This window comes from Tiliqua scincoides, chromosome 9 (assembly GCF_035046505.1).
Source record: "Tiliqua scincoides isolate rTilSci1 chromosome 9, rTilSci1.hap2, whole genome shotgun sequence".
NCBI classification, from domain to species: Eukaryota; Metazoa; Chordata; class Lepidosauria; order Squamata; family Scincidae; genus Tiliqua; species Tiliqua scincoides.
Window position 1 is genome coordinate 2,658,542 of NC_089829.1, and position 21,483 is coordinate 2,680,024.

Consider the following 21,483-nt stretch of genomic DNA (forward strand, 5'->3'; position numbering starts at 1 on the left):
TCTTCCTATGAGTGATGGGTTTCATTTTTTGATATCCTTCTTCACCAATATCTTTTCCAGTAGCAGTTGCTACGCTCTCTCTCTCTCTCTCTCTCTCTCTCTCTCTGTGCGTATATGATTATGAGCCCTTCTGGGGCAGGGAACCATTCATTGATTTATTTCATTATGTAAATAGTTTTGTTGAAAAGAATACGTATTCTTAATATATCTCCATGCCTTGAAATATTCATGGCAACAAATCTTGCTGCTGTTTCCATACCTCATAGCATAAAATTCTGTTTTGAAGAACAGCTGGGCATGCCCAGCCCTTCACCCTAGCCACCCATCTCCTGCCCTGGAGAGCTGAAGCCTGGTGGGAATATGTAACAAACAACCCCCCCCTCCCCAACAGGAATATTAATTCAGGGGAGTTATCAAATGGCAGTCTGTCGCTACTCCCTTAATTCAACAGGCACAGATTCCCTCTGAAGAGAGCCTGAAGGAATCTTTTGGCCCACTAGGACCAAAAAGATTTGTACAAAATGCACCCTGTGGTAACACCCCCACCCACCCACCCCCCTTTCACCTCAAGCATTCACCCCCATTCAGTAGAATGGTCAATCAGTCCAAGGACTGCATTTGGCTGAGCAGTGATTTCCCATTTCAAATAAACACACAGTGTGAAAAGTTTAAAATAATTTTATTTCAGGAATAAAATTCACAGGTGAGCAACCAAGAGGCACAAAGCCCAGGAAATTGAGTTCAGAGAGAGAGGCATCATTCGCAGAGCACAAAAAAATCCACAAAATCTAACTCAGCTATAGTTACACATGCACATTCCAGCATCTCAGCCAAAGTCCAAACACAGAGAGATAGTTCATGGTGCAATGGATAGCAGGCCTCCCTTGCCAGGTTCAGGCAAAAAATTGCTTTAACAGACCATAATATAGAGTAGAATGCTCCAATCAGGATCTCAATGGCTTTGTGCTGGATCAGGCTACCTGGCAACTGTTCTTTAGTCATGTAACCCCCCCACCATGTATATAACTTTTATCTTGATTAATTACCCAGATTCCCCTTTGCATCTTCACAGCTAACCTTTTTAGATCAGCATTTTTCACCTTTTTCATCCCATGGCACACTGATAAGGTGCTGAAATTGTCAAGGTGTTTTTTTACATATGACAGGCACTCTGCACTGCTGATGGGGGGCTCACATCCCCCAACAGCCCTACTAGTAAATGGTCCTCCTCAAAGTTCCGTGGCACACCTATTTGCGGCACACCAATGAGCTGCAACACAGTGGCTGAAAATCTCTGTTTTAGATAACACAGAGTAGCCTTCCATACAGGGCCTCTGAGAGGAATTTTATCAGGGGGTGAAACGGAGGGGGGGTGGCAATGGGGTGGGCAGAATGGAGGCAAACCAGAAAAGGGGAAAGTGGCAACAACTGGATTAGTCTTTGGAGCCCAGGTCTACCAATCTTCCCAATGCAGACCTTAGGTCTACCTGCCTGTGCAATGTTGGCAGCTAGATACAGTAATACAGAAAACCAAACACACTCCTAAGTCTCTCTAAAATCTTTCAAATATAGAAAATCATTGCATGAGATTTGTGTTTAGGCTTACACAATAATAGAAAGTGTCCTGTGTACACCAAAACCGACTTCTGCAGCACCTGCAGTCCCACAGCTGTGTTGCTGAGCTCCTCTACGCTCTGTCATGGATAGCAGATCCACCAGTCAAAGAGCTACTTGTAGCAGCAGATGTGACACTGTTAAGGAATGTATGCATTCCTGGGCCTGATGTGTATGGCTTGTGGCAGTAGTCACTGCCATGTGCCCATGGTAATGCCCTCAGCATCCAGCGTAGGCAGTGAGTCTGGTGAGATTGGAAAATGTAATATCCTAGGAAATTTCTGGGCTCCCTCCTCTGGTGCCTGGCCCCCTTTCTGACCCTTGGCCCAGGTACAAATAGCTGGCCCAGTTTCCATAGCTGCAAGTCACTCCGTGTCAAGTCAGAAGATCAAAGGGAGGATCCTGGAGAAGAAATGGCTCCACAGGGTCAGTGGCGTAGTGAATGCTTGGCTGATACCAAGCTCAAAATGATGCCCTGGAGGTGACATCACACCTGGGCTTTAAAAAAAAAAGTGAAAATGGGGGGAAATCGGCCCTCCCAGCAGCTTACCACCCACTTGCTCTGCAGCCTTCCCCATGCCAGTGGCATAGCTAAAGCATCTACTACTGGAGGTCAAAGAAGATTTTTGTAGCCCTCCTCCACAACAAAATCAAATTTAATTAATTAAATAAATAAAAAGTGTGCCCCGAATTGTGTGCCCAGAGACACTGTGCTGGGGTGAAGGGGGACAGTTATTCTCCCCCAACTAAATAGAAGAGGAGCACCATTTGAAAAAGTTAAAATTTTAACTTTAGTTAACAGAGGTTAGCAGGTTAGACCCAGTTAGCAGAGGTAACTATATCCTGAACATGTATGATACATGAAAATGAGAACTGACTCATATTAATACCATATTGGTTTCCCGTTTATCATAATAACACCTAATTGGTTCTCAGAACAATCAGTCTCATAGATCGGTTTTGAGTTAAGAAAATTCCGTTTTTGTTACATAACACAGTTGTGTTTTTGTTTTCTGATTATTTGGCTATAACTTTTGATAGAATAGAGATATTTTGACACAGTTTATTTCATTGCATTCTGCATTAAAGTCTGCATCAAATGATATATAATATGATATTATTTGAAAATACCAAGGATTTCACAATTTTGACCACTAGTGTCAAGCTCAGGTTTTTGCCCCCCTAAAACTTGTTACCCAGTGCAATTGCTAATCCTTAGCTATGCCACTGCACAAGGCAGTTGAATGTGTGAATCTACCAAACTCCAGGAAAATTTTTGAAAATGGAAGTACAAAAGGACTACCTGCCAATAGATCTTTTAAATCACCTTCACTTCTGCACTAAACAAACATTTCAAAGGACTGTCAATCAGCACTTCAAAGGAATAACAGTTGAAAGAGTCAATAGCTCTTCGTGGTCACCAGTTGCTGGAAACATAACTTCATCAGAAATATACGCTTTCTTGATTCAATCTCCTGACAGGTAAATGGATTCTCCCCTGTGTAGGATCGTTGATGGGTTGTAAGGTGGGTCTTCTGCCTAAAGCTCTTTCCACATGCTTGACACACATAGGGTTTCTCCCCTGTGTGGATTCTCTGATGGTTTGTAAGATACCCATTACAAGAGAAGCTCTTTCCACACTCCTGGCATGTATATGGCTTCTCGCCTGTGTGTGTTCTTTGGTGGAATGTAAGGTGGATCTTCTGACTAAAGCTCTTTCCACATACTTGGCATGTATGGGGTTTCTCCCCTGTGTGGATTCTCTGATGGTTTGTAAGATACCTACTACAAGTGAAGCTCTTTCCACACTCCTGGCACGTATACGGCTTCTCCCCTGTGTGTGTTCGTTGATGAAATGTAAGGGGGTACTTCTGACTAAAGCTCTTTCCACACACCTGACACATATAGGGTTTCTCACCTGTGTGAGTTCTTTGATGGCTTCTAAGATACCGAGTACAGGTGAAGCTCTTTCCACAATCCTGGCATGAATACGGTTTCTCCAATGTGTGGGTTTGGTGGTGGGATGTAAGGTGGATCTTCTGACTAAAGCTCTTTCCACACACCTGACACATATGGGGTTTCTCTCCACTGTGGGTTCTTTGATGATTTGTAAGATAGCTACTAGAAGTGAAGCTCTTTCCACACTCCTGACAGGTATACAGTTTCTCCTCTGTGTGGGTTAGTTGGTGGGATGTTAGATACCTACTACGAGAGAAGCTTTTTCCACACTCCTGACATGTATACGGTTTCTCCTTTGTGTGGGTTCGTTGGTGGCCACTCCATATGAAGCTATTTCCACAGGGTATCTCCCTAACATGGATTCTTTGATGAGATGTAAGGTGGACATTCTGACTAAAGCTCTTTCCACATTCTTGGCATGTATAGGGTTTCTCCCCTGTGTGGGTTCTCTGATGGGCTATAAGGTGGCATCTCCGAATGAAGCTCTTTCCACACTGCTGACATGAATAGGGTTTCTCCCCTGAGTGGTTTTGTTGATGGGATGTAAGCTGGCCTCTCCATAAGAATCTCTTCCCACACTGCAGACACATGTAGGGTGCCTCCCTTGTATGGATTCTCTGATGAGTTTTAAGTTTCCTTCTCTCACTAAAGCTCTTTCCACACTCCTGGCATGAAAAAGGTTTCTCCCCTGAGTGGATTCTCTGATGGGATGTAAAGTTACCACTGTGATTAAAGCTTTTGCCACACTCCCAGCATATATAAGGTTTCTCTCCAGTGTGGATTCTCTGATGAGATACAAGTCGTCTTCTGCAGATGAAATTCTTACCACACTGCTGACACATGTAGGGTTTCTCCCCTGTGTGGCTTTTCTGATGATAGGTAAGGTTAAACCTAAAACTGTAGGTCTTTCCACACACTTCACACATATAAGGTTTCTCCCCGGTGTGGGTTCGTTGATGGGATGTAAGATACTTCCCGCAACTGAAGCTCTTTCCACACTCCTGGCATGTATGCAGTTTCCTCCCTGTGTGCCTGTGGTGATGGAACCTAAGGCAGATGCTGTAACGGAAGCTCTTCCCACAGTCCAGGCACTTGTAGGGGTTCCCCACTGTCTGGATCCTTTGCTGCGAAGAACATTTCTGCTGCCCACTCCTTCCATCTTGGTTCCAAAGCGATGCTGCTGAAATAAGAAATGCAGTAAGAGACCAAAGGAAGAAACTCCAGCTAGTTGGAGAAAACGATAGCCATGTTCTCTTCTTTAACCAGAATGAGGGCCCAGAAGTGCCACAACTATCTTGGTTGCTGGTGGCTCCATTAACGTTAATGTGTGCAGGAGCCCTCCAAGATCAGCCCACCTCCATAAATGGCAGCAAAGATCAAGCCGTTAAAAAGCTTTTTGCCCGCTAATGGGAGTTTGGGTTTGCCAAATTAATAGTTTGGGTCTGCCTTTGTGTCCAGTGACCCCACATGTGTGCTGAGCCAGAAGGGGAGAATGTGGGGCCATTAAGTGTAGCTGCTCCCATGCGTAGGGGATTCAGGTCCCAATCCTATCCAACTTTCCAGCACCAGTGTAGCTGCTGTGCAGCCCTAAGGCAAGGGAACAACTGTTCCCTTCCCTTGTGGAAGGCTTCATAACTACCCTCCCAACACAAGATGCAGCACAAACCACATTGGCACAACTATACCAGGGCTGGAAAGTTGGATAGGGTTTGCCCCTCAGCCTAGTCATCCCAGCAACATCAGGGAGGTTTCTGCCGGCAACATATATCAAGTTCAGGACTAAGGGATTTGCCTTACCTAAACAGGCCACATTCTCGTAATTGTCCATCATGACTGCTTCATACAGATGCCTTTGGCGCTGGTCTAGCAGAGCCCACTCTGCGCTGCTGAAGTACACAGACACCTCCGCGAATGAAACGGGGCCCTGAAAGGACAAGGAGAGATGCTCTGTGAACAGACTGGGCCAGGCTGTGACTGCAGAGCAAAAGGGCCTGATCCTGCAGGTGGGAAGGCCTGCATGTTTCCTGCAGGATGCAAAGAGCAGTGGGGGAAGGGAGGGAAGTGTGGAGTTCTTTGCTTTGGCAGCGACTGCAAGAGGATGAGAGGCTCCTGCTGTCCTGCGGTTCCTCCTTACCTGGCCTGGATGCTCAGCAGCCATCTCTGCTCCTCTCCAAGGGGGTGATGGTGGGGCCGGCGTGGGCTCCATCTCCCCAGCATCTGTCAGGGAGAGAACGCAGGAGAGCTGCAGCCCTTCCTGGAATCCCGGATGCGGGCTTTGTGCTGGATGCTTGAGGGCCAAACCCTCCAACACGCCAGTGCCAGTTGCGGAAGAGAACGATCATCTCCTCACCTGGAGGAACCTCCAGGACTGCCTGCCTGCAGCAGGATGCACAGCTCGCCCTGCGGCGATGGCGTCGTGCTGGAAGGTTGGACAGGGTTGGGCCCCGCACCCCTTCCGCCAACTGCAGCGGGCCCCAGCACTGGCTCTGCAAAGACTTTGGGCCCTTTCCTGGAGGGGGGTCTCTGGATGGCTGCAGGTCCTGAGGGCGCAGCCAGGCGGTGGCGTAGCTGGAGGGGGTGCAGCGCAGGGTGCAGGGCAGCTCAGCGCGGGGGGCAGGCTCCCTTTTGCTCCCCCCGCAGGGAATGGCTCCGAACGGAGCGGCCGCCTGCCCCCCCCCCCGCTGAGCCTCCCTGCCACACTGGCTGCACCGCCGCCCTCCAGCTACGCCACCGCTGCCAGGTGTCTACAGTGCAGAGGCCAGCCGGTCGGGGGAGGCGCCCTGCCTTCTGCCCGGCCTGGGGGTTCCGGGGGACATCTGATGCCCGCGGCAGGATCCCCTGGAGCCCCAGTCGCAGTCCCTCCGCGGAGGCTGCCCAGGGAGAGGAGCGGGGGACGGGCAGGAGGCAGCGCACTGCGGGCGCAGCATCAGCTCCTCCCTGCCCACCAGCCGGGCAGACCGGACGAGACTCACTCACCCGCCGCCTCCTCCGCCGGGCGCCGAGGGGGCCCTCGCCCTGGCTGGGAAGCGGCCTCCGTGCGGGGCATCGCCAGCTGCTCCCCGAGCTGCCCCCCCAGGCCACTGAGCATGCTCGGCGCATCGCAGCCCCTCGAGCATGCCCAGTTGCGCAGCTGAAGCCGGCAGGCCTCGAAAGGGCAGGTGATGCGGCGCGTGTGCCGCGCATGACTGGCCGGGCGATTTGCTGCTGCCTCCCCCGGAGCTTCCGATCGCCGCACCGCGAGCCCTTCTCGCCCTCGGGGCTCTGCATCGCTCGCTCTCGGACGGCTCTTGGCGGACCCGCAGCCTGGCGCTCTGCTGGGCCTCCCCGGGGAGGCTCCGCTCTGCCCCGCCGCGCCTGATGCGCTCACCAGCTTCAGATGCGAGTCTCTCCCCCGCCCCCCGTGCATCGCACCAGCCCCCTCGAAGGGAAACATCCGCAGCCTGCGGCAGAGCGGACCGCGGGGCTGGGTCTGGGGGCCCCTCCTGCCTGCACTGGACCCCGAGCAGAACTCCGGTCCCGAGAGAAGCCTCGTGCGATGCGCCTTCGCTGCTGCGAGATGCTCTTCCGTGGGGGCCACAAGGCTCGATCCCCCCCAAAGTGGCCGTTTCAAAGCACCCGACGCTTTGCATCAGCCCCGAAATCAGAGGCACCCCCGGACCGAGACCTGCACTGACTGCAGAATCCGCCTGGGGCGGACGAGACGGGTCCCTGCGCCGTCAGGAGGCTCTTCCTCTGAACCCAGCACGGAAAGGTCTTTCAGTTTCAAACTCCTGCTGCTTTCTGGACAGTTTTCTTTCGCGTGCTGACATCCTTGTTTCTTTGGGGCACGATCCCAACCCACTTTCCTGCCTAAGGAAGGGGGTCAGACTAGATGACCCCTTCCAACTCTATGATGCTGATTTCCAGCACCGAGCTCAGGGCAATGCAACTCCAAGGTAAGGGAACAAACATTGCCTTAGCTTGAGGCCTCCATGACTGCCTCCCAACTACAGGATGCAGCATATTCCCCACTGGCACAGCTATGCCAGTGCTGGAAATTTGGTTAGGACTGCATCCTTATTTGGACATTCCTTGGACTGGTGGGACTCAAGGGCTGTTCTCTGCACCCCCCCCCCCCACTTTCATTTTCGCTTTCCTTTTCCTAAGCCTTACATAAACATTCCCACTGCCTTCCAGCAGGGACTCTAAACCAGGGGTGCTCACACTTTTTTGGCTCGAGAGCTACTTTGAAACCAAGCAAGGCCTGGAGATCTACCAGAGGTTTTTTTACAATGTTTGCGCCATCATAACATATAACATTTATGTGTACAATGTATGTTGGTGTACCTTGAGCCCCACTGAGTATAACAGGACTTACTCCTGAGTAGACATGCCTAGGATTAGGCTGAGAGGCTGCAATCCTAGCCACACTTACCTGGGAGTAAGCCCCATTGAGTACAATGGGCCTTACTCCCAGAGTTTCCTCCCAGAGGCACCTGAATGGGGGGGGGGTCGGCACTCCGCGATCTACTCATTTTGCCTCGCGATCTACCGGTAGATCGCGATCCACCTATTGAGCACCCCTGCTCTAAATCCTGGGATATCCATACCCCTTGGGTATATGGGAACCAAATGACATGGGTCTCTGAACAATTAAAAAAAATTGTTCATTTAGAACAATTATTATTAATTATTATTTCCATTATCAATATGGACTGAGGTGTTCTGTTCCCAGTCTCTGAAGTGAAAACAAGCAATTGGTGGTGGTGATCTTGACAGTCTTGCAAAGGGGGTCTGGGGACATATTGGGCCCCCCACTAGGGGGGGTGGGGGGGTCTGTAATTGTAAAAATGCTAAGAACCCAAGTCTTAGAGCACAGAAGAAAATCCAGGGCAGTAAAGCACAACAAGGATAGTGCCTTCAACTGGCACATTGTCCGGTGTTACAAATCATGACTTGAAACATCAAGTTTAAATTACTAGAGATGTTTCTGCCTCCCACACTTCTACATCCAGGTTTCATACTTGAGCTCTTCGGAATCCATGAGTATGAAACTGCTTGAATCATATTTTTACACACATTTATCTTTCTGTCATTGGTCAGCTGTTCAGCGTAGTGCAGGCTGTAAAGACCAAGCAAAGCTGTAGCCCAGGGATGTCAAACTCATTTCAGTGGGTTGAAATAGCATTCATGATGCCTGCTGAGGGCCGGAAGTGATGTCATTAAGCAGGAAATGACATTATTAAGCAAGTCATGACCAGAAATAGGCACTTTTTAGTCAGTTAGAAACTCATCAACTGCAAATGACAGAAGATAAAATACACAAAACTTGACCATATTTTCCAGATATGGGAGAGGCCAAATCATGCAAGCCACCCTGTCAGAAGTGACACCTCAGCTCAGCAGCTGACAGCAGCTGATGGTGGTGCTTGGAGGACCTGAAGGCCAGATAAAGAACTTCTGTGGGCCGCATCTGGCCCCAAACTTTGTTTGACAACCTTGTTGTAGCCTATCAGTTATTAGAAAAGGGATGGAAAATAAGCCTGATGATATCATAATGATCAGTGCTGGAGCCCAGCTTGGACAAAAACTTAGGAAAGCCCAGGAGCTTCGTATTTTAATATTAATAGGAGTAAGCAGAGAGCCCGCAACTGCAGCTGGAAACCTGGAGAAGGAAGCCTCCCTCAAACCACAGCTGAAGGAGCAAGCCAAGAGTTCGGTCACCAGGTACAGCCCCTTTCACATGCAGAAGCCCTTCCACTTAGATAGCAGAAGAGCAAGTTGCAGTCCATACTGTCTGGGAAGGAATACCAGGACATGCTATGATACATTTTATTCTTGGAAAAAAGGAGAAAAAAGTACTTCATATACATTTCAACTATGGAGAAACAGCAGGAATTTTATAAATATCAATTATTTGATGCCAAGGGACTCAACTCTGAAAACAACTTCCCCTTCTTCTGCCCACCAGCATGCATGCAATCATTCTCCATTGTGGCCTCCTTTACGTTCAGCAAGAGTTGACTGAGCACAAATACTTCTTTCCACACTCTGGGCATGTATATAGTTTTTCCACTGTCAGTGACTAAAGTTTATGCCACACTCCTGGCAAGTACAGAGTTTTTCCCTGTGTGGCATCAATGATAGGATACAAGGCAGCTACGACCACAGATTCTTCCATGGTCCTTTCATGTGTAGAGGTTATCTCAAGTGCAGGCTCGCTACAGGTGGTGAATCCTACTGTATCTCTTTCCATACTCATGGGATGTATAAGGGTTCTCTCCTGTGTGGCTTCGTTAATAGAATGTAATGCTATAGAAGGTTTTTCCACACTCCAGGCACGTATTACGTTTTCCCCTTTGTGTGTTCTCTGATGAGAAATGAGAGAGCTATTACAACTGAAGCTCTTTCCGCACTTCTGGCATGTGTATGGTTTCTCGCCTGTGTGGGATCGTTCATGGGATGTAAGGTGGGTCTTCTGTCTAAAGTTCTTTCCGCACACCTTACATATATAGGGTTTCTCCCCTGTGTGGATTCTCTGATGGTTTGTAAGATACCTACTACAAGTGAAGCTCTTCCCACACTCCTGGCACGCATAGGGTCTCTCCCCTGTATGAGCTCGATGGTGGGATGTAAGGCGGCTCTTCTGACTAAAGCTCTTTCCACACTCCTTACATGTATAGGGTGTCTCCCCCATGTGCATCCTTTGATGAGCTGTAAGGTCACCTTTCTTATTAAAGCTGTTTCCACATTCATGGCATGTATATGCTTTCACCCCTGTGTGAGTTCGTTGGTGGGATGTAAGATACCTGGCACAAGTGAAGCTCTTTCCACACACCTGGCATGTATGGGGTTTCTCCCCTGTGTGGGTTCGTTGGTGAGATGTTAAATACCTACTACAACTGAAGCTCTTTCCACACATCTGGCATGTATATGGTTTCTCCCCTGTGTGGGTTCGTTGGTGGGATTTAAGCTGGCCTCTCCATATGAAGCTTTTTCCACACTGGTTACATGTATAGGGTTTCTCCCCCATGTGGATTCTTTGATGAGATGTAAGGTGGACATTCTGACTAAAGCTCTTTCCACATTCCTGGCATGAATAGGGTTTCTCCCCCGTGTGGATTCTCTGATGAGATGTAAGGTGGCATTTCCGAATGAAGCTCTTCCCGCACTGCTGACAAGAATACGGTTTCTCACCTGTGTGAAGTGTTTGATGAGATGTAAGCTGGCCTCTCCATAAGAAGCTCTTTCCACACTGCTCACATGTATAGGGTGTCTCTCCTGTGTGGATTCTTTGATGAGTTTTAAGTTTTCTTTTCTCACTAAAGCTCTTTCCACACTCCTGGCATGAAAAAGGTTTCTCCCCTGAGTGGATTAGCTGATGGGATATAAAGTTACCTCTGTGACTAAAGCTCTTTCCACACTCCCAGCACATATAGGGTTTCTCCCCTGTGTGGATTCTCTGATGGCATACCAGTCGCCTTCTGCAGATGAACCTCTTTCCACACTGCTGACAAGTATAGGGTTTCTCTCCTGTATGGCTCTTCAGGTGGTAAGTAAGATTAACCCTAAAAGTGTATCTCTTTCCACACTCCTGGCATGTATACAGTTTCTCCCCTGTGTGGATTCGTTGGTGGGATGTAAGATACTTCCCACAGCTGAAGCTCTTTCCACACTCCTGACATGTATACAGTTTCCTCCCTGTGTGCCTGTGGTGATGGAACCTAAGGCAGATGCTGTAACGAAAGCTCTTCCCACAGTCCAGGCACTTGTAGGGGTTCCCCACTGTCTGGATCCTTTGCTGCGAAGAACATTTCTGCTGCCCACTCCTTCCATCTTGGTTCCAAAGCGATGCTGCTGAAATAAGAAATGCAGTAAGAGACCAAAGGAAGAAACTCCAGCTAGTTGGAGAAATCAGTAGCCATGTTCTCTTCTTTAACCAGAATGAGGGCCCAGAAGTGCCACAACTATCTTGGTTGCAGGTGGCTCCATTAATGTTAATGTGTGCAGAAGGAGCCCTCAATGACAGGCCCACCTCCATCAAAAGGCAGCAAAAATCAAGCTGCCCCAAATCTTCTTACCAGCTAATGGCACAATATCCACAGTTTGGGGCTGCACATTTGTGCTGAGCCAGAAGAGGAGGATGTGGGGCCATTAGGTGTGGCTGCTCACATCAGTCAGCCTAAGAATCCATTTCCCCCAGCAACATCCAGGAGGTTTCTGCCTGTAACATATATCAGTTCAGAACCAAGGGACACCTCCTTACCTAGAGAAGTCACATGTTCATAATTGTCCATCATGACTGCTTCGTACAGATGCCTTTGGCGCTGGTCTAGCAGAGCCCACTCTGCGCTGCTGAAGTACACAGACACCTCCGCGAATGAAACGGGGCCCTGAAAGGACAAGGAGAGATGCTCTGTAAACAGACTGGGCCAGTCTGTGACTGCAGAGCAAAAGGGCCTGATCCTGCAGGTGGGAAGGTCTGCATGTTTCCTGCAGGACGCAAAGAGCAGTGGGGGAATAATAATAATAATAATAATAATAATAATAATAATAATAATAATAATAAATTTTATTTATATCCCGCCCTTCTCCCCAAAGGGACCCAGGGCGGCTTACAACATGTTAAAAACAGATTAAAAACATAATTTAACAGCAAATAAAAACGTATTAAAACACATTAACAGATACCATAAAAACAGTAGTCAGATAAAAAGAGCAAAACACAGCAAATCATAGAGGAATCAGGCCTGTAAAAATACTAAAAGATATAGAAAAGATGTTAAAAAGGCCATGAACTCAGAAGGCTTGTTTAAACAAAAGGGTCTTCAGGCCTCGCTGAAAAGTCTCAAGAGAGGGAGCAATTCTCAAGTCAAGGGGAAGGGAGTTCCATAACTCTACTGAGAAGGCCCTATTTCTTGCTGCCGCCCCACGTACCTCCTTAGGCGGCGGCACTTGTAAAAAGGCCTTATCTGATGACCTAAGAGGATAAGCCAGATTGTACGGAATACGCTGCAATACACTGCAATGAACTGTCTATATCCCACATCCTGCTTGGCACGTAATAGGAACTGTGCATCAAAGAAAAGAATTCAGAGGAGGAGAGTGGAAAAATAAGAAGCAAACAGAATCTAAGCTGGTGAAGTTAGGAAGAGAAATGGGAGATTGGAGAGTCTGGTTTGGACATACTAAGTCTCTTCTGCTGTGTCCAACAGTTGGTCCATCTCTCTCGATATTTATGAGTGCTGACTGGCAGCAGCTCTCCAGCATTTCAGAAAAGGGTCTTTCTCAGCCCTACCTGGACATCCTGCCAGGGATTGAACCTGGGACTTTCTGCACTCAAAGCATGAGTTCTGCACTGACCTAAGGACCCTCCCCTGAATGAAAAAAGACAATTCTATGAAGACTTCCATTATCTAATCCAGCAGTCTCCAAAGTGGTGACCGCTGTGCAAAGGCCCGACCTGCGCTTACATTCTGTGGGGGAGCCATCCATCCCTGCCACCGATCTTCCGCAATTTGAGCTCCAACTCACCGCACCTGCCCAAAAATCCAGGCACAGTGGCTGCTGGGGTGACAGAACCCTGAAGCAGCAGGCCGGAGCTTAGATTGGGAGAGATTGGTGGCAGGGAAGGAAAATTCTGCAGCTCCCCCATGGAACAGGGTGGTGGATCCGGCCTGCGGGACAGATCTTGAGAGCCCTGATCTAATCCACAATCGAACATTAAAATGCACTTTACTAATCTGGCATTGGGGGGGGGCAAACTGTCAACTGAGAAAGAATTTAGGCTCTAATACTCCAGAGAGTGGGGTCAACTGTATCCCAAAGTATATCTTAGAAACTACATGTACTGCCTTGCGTGTGACACCGGGAGGGGGGGGCGGAGAATAAACCCTTTATTAAATATTTCACATTTGCACTACAGGATTATAATGGCAGCAAAAGTAGTGGGGTCAATAGTAGTGATATGATTGTATCATATCAAAGCGGTGGGGGTAAAAATGACCCCAGCTCTGTCAGAGTATACATTATAATCTAGAAAAAGCTACAAGGAGGTGGAGACATGACGCATAACAGATAAATTGACCTCTAGTTAAGGGATACAAACAGTACGGCATTGTAGAAGGTGGCAAGCCATGTGTTACGGGTTTTGTTGTGCTTCTCCTGGTCAATTTGGCCCCATTTGGCAGAACTAGGATTTGAGGTGGCTACTTTCAGACCAGCTTGAAAGAACTGAAATCAGTCAAATAGCTCCATCCCATTCATCCAAAAGCTGATTATCTCTTTTTGTAAGATAATCTTTTTAAAAGGTTCTTATCAAGGGAAAAATCTCTCCTTCACATGTGTCATATCTTCAGGGAAGGGAGGGAAGTGTGGAGTTCTTTGCTTTGGCAGCGACTGCAAGAGGATGAGAGGCTCCTGCTGTCCTGCGGTTCCTCCTTACCTGGCCTGGATGCTCAGCAGCCATCTCTGCTCCTCCCCAAGGGGGGGATGGTGTCTCCCCAAGACGGGCCCTGGCCCCGTCTCCCCAGCATCTGTCAGGGAGAGAACGCAGGAGAGCTGCAGCCCTTCCAGGCTGCCCTGCAGCCCTATACATGCTTTGCGATGGCCACTCCGGTCCCTTCTGCTAACTGCAGAGGGGAGCCCCAGCCCGTCCGCGGAGGCTGCCCAGGAAGAGGGGCGCGGGGCGGGCGGGGGGCAGGGCACTGCGGGCGCAGCGCAGCTCCTCCCTGCCCACCCGCCGGGCACCCCGGACGAGGCTCACTCACCCGCCGCCTCCTCCGCCAGGCGCCGAGGGGGCCCTCGCCCTGGCTGGGAGGCGGCCTCCGTGCGGGGCATCGCCAGCTGCTCCCCGGCAGCGCCCCGCCAGGCCAGTGAGCATGCCCAGCGCATCGCAGCACCTCGAGCATGCCCAGTTGCGCAGCTGAGGCCGGCAGCCCTGCAAGGGGCAGCTGATCCCTCCGGACTGCCGCGAAATCCCCGCAGACGGTCAGATTCTCTCCTCCAGGCACAGATCGGGACTGGGACGGTCCACCCCACCTAGGAGGCCTAGGAGGGGGGTAAAGGGGGCAATTTGTGCCCGGGCTCAGGGGCGAAAGGGGGGGCCCAGAAATTTCCTGGAATCTGATGTTTTCCTGTCTACTCAGACCTGTTGCCTGCACGCGATGCTGGAGAAACTACTGATGGCACATGGGTGGGTAGCCCTGGGCTCCAAAGACTCTCCAGCTGTGGCAAGTCTAGGGTTCGCGAAACCCCCCATGCAGTGGGCGGGGCTAGGGCGTCACTAGGGTTCGCGTCATCCCCCATGTAGTGGGCGGGGCAACACCCCAGGTGGTGGGCATGGTGATGTACCATCACTCCACCCCCACTAGTTTTTTGGCTGTCCCTTTTGATAGAACAAAGATAGAACACATTCTGCATGAAATTACGCATTGATATAACATGATGGGATTATTCCTCCAAATTATGATTTTAGTGATTTTGGTCACTAGTGGTGTCACACACACACACACACACACACACACACACACACACACACCAGGGTATCAACTTACTAACACCTTATTGCAGCAGTTCTCAAACTTTTAGCACTGGGACCCACTTTTTAGAATGACAGTCTGTCCAAGACCCACCAGAAGTGATGTCATGGTGGAAGTGACATCATCCGGCAAATTAAAATAAATAAATATAAATAATTAAAGTAAAACAAATAATTAAATAAGCAGAAGCCAGCCCTGGTCCACCAAGTGAATTTCCTCTGCAGTCTGCCTGCAATAACACCCCCCCCCCTCCAAAACCAGTAAGGTTTTCAGCCCTACCCAGTGCCCAGTTCAATTTAAGAACTTCTGTTTAAACCAGATCACTGTCAGGATCCACCTGGCTTTGCAAGTCTCAAAAAGGTTCACCTTATCAGCTGAAGCCTCTGTTTTGATCCTTTCTAGTGGGAGGGGGAGGCTGCCTTTTGGAGCACTTGATTAGCTCCAGGTGCATAGGATCAGGACCATTCTGGTAGCTTTGCACTCTCCTTCACCTGATCTTCCACACCAGCCAAGGCACGTTTGCTTACTCGTGAGTAAACACAACAGTGAGGCTTAGTTTCGTTTTCCATAGGGCTCAATACGTTCATCTGCTTGGAGGGAGAGACTTCCTTCTCAGGTGTTTTTTGGGGCTGCATTCATTGGATCAGGAACATTCTGGTGTTGTTGGATTCCTCTCAGCCTGCCCTTTCTGAGGTCTAAGGCAAGTTCGCCTACTCACGAATAAACATGGGATATGGCTCACTTTCACTTTCCATAGGGATCTATGCATTTTTTGTTCTCCAGTTTTTTTGCCATAACTTTTGATAGAAAGGAGATATTTCACTCTGGTTTTTGCATTGCATTCTGTTCGAAATTCTGCATCCAACGGTATATAATATGATGGGGTTACTCCTAACCACCATGATTTTAGCGCGTCACCCCCCAGTGCACATCACCCACCCTGTGCACGTCACCCGGTGCAGCCCGCACCCCCCCCCCGTGACACTGGCTGTGTCTACCCTCCCTGCTTCGCCCCTCCCTGCCATCATCCACTCTGTTTCACCCCGCCCCCTTTGCAAAGGGGCCCGAAAGAAACTTTGCACCCCCTGATAAAATTCCTCTCGGAGGCCCTGACCCCAACACTCTCATTGGGAAGCAAAGTCAACCCTCCGTGGTCAGTTGCAGCCTCAGCCATCCTCAGCCGGCTTCAGCCCAGAAGCCAGCCTGGGCCCTCCTTTCCAGCCGCTCTGACCTTCTGCATCCACCCACCATTCGCTCTTTTGATTGCTCTTCAAGAATCCCAATGAAATCATCCCCGAATTTAACTGGGAGACTCTCGATTCTCTTCCCTATTATTGGTGGGTTCCAAATTTGGATCCAGCTCCATTTCTCCCAACATGCATCCAATGAGCCCTTCCTTCCCTGCAGCCGTTTTCATGCTCCTCCTCAGAGGATAAAATCCCAACCCGACAGCAGACCAGAGTGCCCATCCCTGACCAGAGAAAGGGGGTTTTACAGCAGTAAGGAACCGTTGTGACCCACTAAGATCAGCCTGGTAGTTCTTCATATAAAAGTATCCTCACTGCTGCAAGATGCACTTCTATGATCTCCTGAGACTTCATTCCTTCCTGCAGTTTGTCTTCACGCTAAACTTTTCAGCTGCAGTAGAGACGAATACAGCTACTATCCCATCTGAAGGCTTTCCAGGGCTGAATATATTACCTTAACCCACTTCTGCCCAGCCCACAGGTGTGTACACATTTGATCCCTGTTGCGTATATGCAACGTTGGGCAGAAATGGCTTAAATAAGGGTACGGACTGGTTCCGTCTTCTCCACTGAAGTTATTAATTTAAAGAGGATTCTCCCCTTTGCATCTCTACGCATTCCTCACCCTCTGTGGCAAGAAGGGCCTCCACCTCTTCCTGTGTTGTAAGGGAGGCTCCAGCTCTCATACTACTTTTCCTTCCTCTATGACATCATCAAGTTCAGTAAAGTCAAAGTCTTGAATGGCTTATTCCAGTATTCTCAAACTGTGGTCTGGGACTCACTAGGTGGGTCACAAGCCAATTTCAGATGGGTCCCCATTCATTTCAATATTTTATTTTTAATATATTAGACTTGATGCTACCATGGTATGTGCCTGTATTGGGGGAAATGTGACAGATCTTTACTTTTAACAGGCTACTGTGTATGTGCTTGTAACAATGTTAGTAAATGGAACTTACTCCTGGATAAGTGTGGGTAGGATTGCAGCCTAGGATTGTTACAGATTTTCCTGCTTGATGATGTCACTTCTGGTCATGATATCACTTTTGGTGGGTCCTGACAGATTCTCATTCTAAAAAGTGGGTCCTGGTGCTAAAAGTTTGCGAACCGCTGACTTATTCTAACACGAAGGGCAAAGAACACAGAAACATGGCTTTCTATTTGTGTGTATTCATGTAAAAAGCATTAGCTTTTAGAGGCCCCTCCTGATGAGAGGTCCCAAATTGTCACCTCGTACAGAAAGCCAACCCCCCTCCCAGGAAGCATGCAGGCTCACAGCCCCCCATCATTCTCCTGCCACCATTCATTCCTCACTGTTGACTTTTATCAGCTCCAGAAAGTAGCCAGGAGAGAGAAGAACCCCTTCCCTCGGCCCTCACTTGGGCTGCGCCAACTGGCATCTCTGTGCAAGACAGGAGGGGAAGAAAACATGCATTTGGAGGCTGGAGCAGGGGACTCTTCGGAGATCAGTTCTACGTCACAACCCATCAAGCTCTGTAGAATGCAGTGAGGGGGACCCAGCAATCAATGCCGACAGAGCAGCAGCATTTCCAGACAATGGAAATTATCACAAGAAATGCTCATAGCAGCCACTTTTAGAAAAGATGGTGCTTTTCAGCTCTTGGGCAGGAAACGACAGGATCAGCCAATCCCTTTAGCCCAAGTGGACACATCTGCCGGTGGTTATTTGGATGTGGGGCTGCCAGCTCTGTGCTATTCCTGGGCCCTTTCCCCAACATGATGTTATGTCATTTAGCCAGAGCAACCCCTTGAATATCAGCAGAATTGCTTTCAGTCCGGAGGGGAGGATTGATGTTGATTTCCAGAGCTGCCAGGAGCATCTGAAAGCAGCTGAAAGCTACACAAGCAAGCAGATCTGCAGAAATAATTTATGGGAGAGGAGCAAAGTCTAATGAATGTTGTGTTCCTAAGGCTTTGAACTAGAACTCTAGAGAAAATCATATCTGAGCATGAGCAGAGTGCTATTTACTACCTGGTAACTTGTTGACAAGACCTACCTAGAAGATCAAATAACTATTTCTTTAATGCAGTCACCTCCCCTCCTTCACTCTTCCCATCCCAGAACAGAATGGAGATAAAAAATTTTATGGAGCACAGGGCAGCCTTGATGGGGCTACTACAGTGGTGCCCAAACTTTTTGGTCTCTACAGCCCTACACTCCTCAAAATTATTGCAGCTCCCCAAAGAGAACATAACATAAGAACATAAGAACAGCCCCACTGGATCAGGCCATAGGCCCATCTAGTCCAGCTTCCTGTATCTCACAGCGGCCCACCAAATGCCTCAGGGAGCACACCAGATAACAAGAGACCTGCAAGGCTTCCTGGGAATTGTAGTTTAAGAACATAAACTGGACCATAAACCAGAACATAAACCAGTCTGGTTTAAGAACATAAACCAGTCTGGAGAGATCCTTCTGGAGCTCCTCACAATCACTTCTGGTCTTCACCACTCAGAAAAGTTTGGTGTCATCTGCAAACTTAGCCACTTCACTGCTCACCCCTGTCTCCAGGTCATTTATGAAGAGGTTGAAAAGCACCGGTCCCAGGACAGATCCTTGGGGCACACCGCTTTTCACCTCTCTCCATTGTGAAAATTGCCCATTGACACCCACTCTCTGCTTCCTGGCCTCCAACCAGTTCTCAATCCATGAGAGGACCTGTCCTCTAATTCCCCCGACTGTGGAATTTTTTCAGTAGCCTTTGGTGAGGGACCGTGTCAAACGCCTTCTGAAAGTTCAGATATATAATGTCCACAGGTTCTCCCGCATCCACATGCCTGTTGACCTTTTCAAAGAATTCTATAAGGTTCGTGAGTCAAGACTTACCCTTACAGAAGCCATGCTGACTCTCCCTCAGCAAGGCCTGTTCGTCTATGTGTTTTTGTTTATGTGGGTTCTACCTATCGCTGATCACCACATTAGAATTTAAAACTTAGCAAATACCATGACTTGTTAAATAACATATTTTTCCCCCAAAATAATTTTAGAAAATGTTTAGTGCGAAGAGTGGCATTGACTTTTTCAGTTTTGCAAAGCTTTACAGTGGCTTATTAGAAGGCAGCTGGGTTCACATTTCCTTATTATTCTCAATAATGCCTTTCCTTTGGGGGGAAAAGGCACTCAGGGTGGCTTACAATCATATAAAAATACATAAGAACCATAAATACATATAGAAAGTTTCTGTTTCTGTTGCAATATTTTGTTCCAGAGGAGATGTGCACCGCTTCTGGGGCTTCTTGTCACCATTGGAAGCAGTGCCCAGAACAGGTGAATCCTGGAAGTGGCACTTGCTTCTGTCCTAAGTACATTAACCAACAGCGTCAAGAAGCTCTGATGGAGCCTTTTGCGCTGCTTGATTGTGGTGTGAAAGGCTCCACTGGAGCCAGAAGCAAAGCAGTGTACAACTCCAATTCTGGAGGAGCCTTTTGCACTGCTTCCGGTCACTTCCGGTCACTTCCGGTCACTTTGCTGGTCACTTCCTGGGTGCTTTCCAGCAGTGCGAAAAAGCTCCATTGGAGCCTTCTGTGCTCCTAGAAGTGGCGTAGAAGGCTCCATTGGAGCCTGGGCTCCCTCCCTCCTTTTTTCAAAGGGGGAATAGGGGAGGCAGTGCATCAGTGGTAATTACAGTGACTACGATGTCACCACAATTTCTTCCGGGTTGGGGGGAGGCGGATGGGGTCATGGCCTCTGGTGGGAAAACTTCCAGGAATGCCACTTACCAGCATGACCTGATTTTTTGCAGCTCTACAAAAATGTTTTGTACCTGATTTTTTGCAGCTCTTTTTTGTCATGGCTCTACATGCTGGAGCCATGACAGGAATTTCTGCTGGATGGCTAGGACTTGCCTCCCCCCCCCCACCTTCTCCCCTCACTCGTCCAGGGGAAAAGCCCCCATCCAATGATCATAGGTTCCTTCAGAGAGGGACAAGGGAGCCCACTTCCACCTCCCCCCCTCCTGCTCGATGCAAAACCAAAACATTAACCCTTCCCTGCCTCCTGGCTGGAACTTCCCTGCTGCTCACCCAGTCTGAATGATGGCCACACGAGGTCTTTCATGCCGCAAAAAAAGTAAACAAGTACACTCAGACACTCAGACTCAAGTAAGTACTGGAGTCACTGACATGCCCAACTCAAGTGTAAATGAGTCAGCAGAAAACACGTTGTTTTGTGACTCTGACTCGAGTCACCTGACTTGAGTTCTCATCCCTGCTGATCTGCTGCAGATTCAACGCCGTTTCTCTGTGCATGTTGCTGATCTGACCACATCTCCATGCAGGTAGGCACAGAGTCCCTCACGCCCAATTGGAAACCTGAAAAAAGAGAATTTCTATAGTGTCATCAACGTGGCTGGCAAATAATTTGGAGGATGCTGAAATTGCCACTACTGCAAATTTTGGAGGCTGCTGTGCTTGCACCCCCCTAGGGTATAAACCCATGAAATAAACTCTGTGTCAAAAGGTTTGGGATGCAACATCATTGGTGTCTCCCAGAAGGCCCAGCCCCTGAAATCAGCACTGTGGAAGGCTTTTAGTAGCAGTTCTGTCTCTTTCCAAGTGTGTTTTTTGGGTAGTCTTTTCCAAGCGTATTGCACAGAGTTGTGCCAGTTCTTCACTGGGCTCTCCAGCAAATCTTCCCTCTGCCTGTGACCCTGTGACCCTGTCCCCACTCCTCTCATGCCCTCTTTTGTCATCTGCCCTCACCACTCACCAGTCTTCTCCTCCTCCTGTCTCTGCCCTGCTTGATCCTTCTGTCTCTTTGGGCTAAGATTCCCAACATCTTCCTGCCACCATCTTCTTCATCCTCCTCCTCCTGCCGTCCAGCCTCCTTCCACCCTCTTTGGTATCTCTTGCCTTCTCCAGGGTCCCTCAGTTCTCCTTCCTCTGTCTTGTCCACCTCCTCTTGTTTGTTCCCTGCCTCCTGCCATGGTTCCCCCTCCCTCCCCATATTTGCATGTCTTCTGTCCAAGTTGCAACAGCCTTCCTTTCTCCATCATCTCCTTCCCTTCTCACAGCCACGCTTTCTTTCTCCTGCCCCAATTCTACTGGTTTGGAGAGATCCTTCTGGAGCTCCTCACAATCACTTCTGGTCTTCACCACTCGGAAAAGTTTGGTGTCTTCTGCAC

At 48.9% G+C, this 21,483-nt stretch overlaps 2 protein-coding genes across 4 annotated transcripts in view; both read right to left on the reverse strand.

Moving 5' to 3' along the window:
- Positions 1-663: 663 nt before the first annotated feature.
- Positions 664-6,637, reverse strand: LOC136659953 (zinc finger protein 420-like). 3 transcript variants are annotated; one of them, XM_066636839.1, is made up of 4 exons: positions 6,550-6,637; positions 5,708-5,790; positions 5,371-5,497; positions 664-4,750 (listed from the first exon to the last, which is right to left on the reverse strand). In XM_066636839.1, exons 1-4 carry the CDS (start codon positions 6,617-6,619, stop codon positions 3,015-3,017), a joined length of 2,016 nt encoding a protein of 671 aa, XP_066492936.1. In that variant the 5' UTR covers positions 6,620-6,637; the 3' UTR covers positions 664-3,014. The 3 variants fall into 3 exon arrangements, with proteins under 3 accessions (XP_066492936.1, XP_066492935.1, XP_066492938.1); XM_066636838.1 differs by having other exon boundaries at positions 664-4,753; XM_066636841.1 differs by having other exon boundaries at positions 664-4,753; positions 6,546-6,617.
- Positions 6,638-9,284: 2,647 nt separating this feature from the next.
- The window catches only part of LOC136659959 (zinc finger protein 420-like), a 30,193-nt gene continuing 17,994 nt past the window's right edge, over positions 9,285-21,483 (reverse strand). Inside the window, exon 5 of the mRNA XM_066636858.1 lies at positions 9,285-11,337. Coding sequence (XP_066492955.1) covers positions 9,638-11,337 — 1,700 coding nt within the window. The 3' untranslated portion in view covers positions 9,285-9,637. The remainder of the gene's footprint in view (positions 11,338-21,483) is intronic.

Bases quoted from the DNA above. Each gene is read 5' to 3' on its own strand.
- LOC136659953 (XM_066636838.1), bottom strand. From the start codon at position 6,619: ATGCCCCGCACGGAGGCCGCTTCCCAGCCAGGGCGAGGGCCCCCTCGG. The intron at 5,791-6,549 runs GTGAGTGAGTCT...TCTCCCTGACAG, and splicing joins CCCGGCGGAGGAGGCGGCGG to ATGCTGGGGAGATGGAGCCC. The intron at 4,754-5,370 runs GTAAGGCAAATC...TTCTTATTTCAG, and splicing joins CGAGAATGTGGCCTGTTTAG to CAGCATCGCTTTGGAACCAA.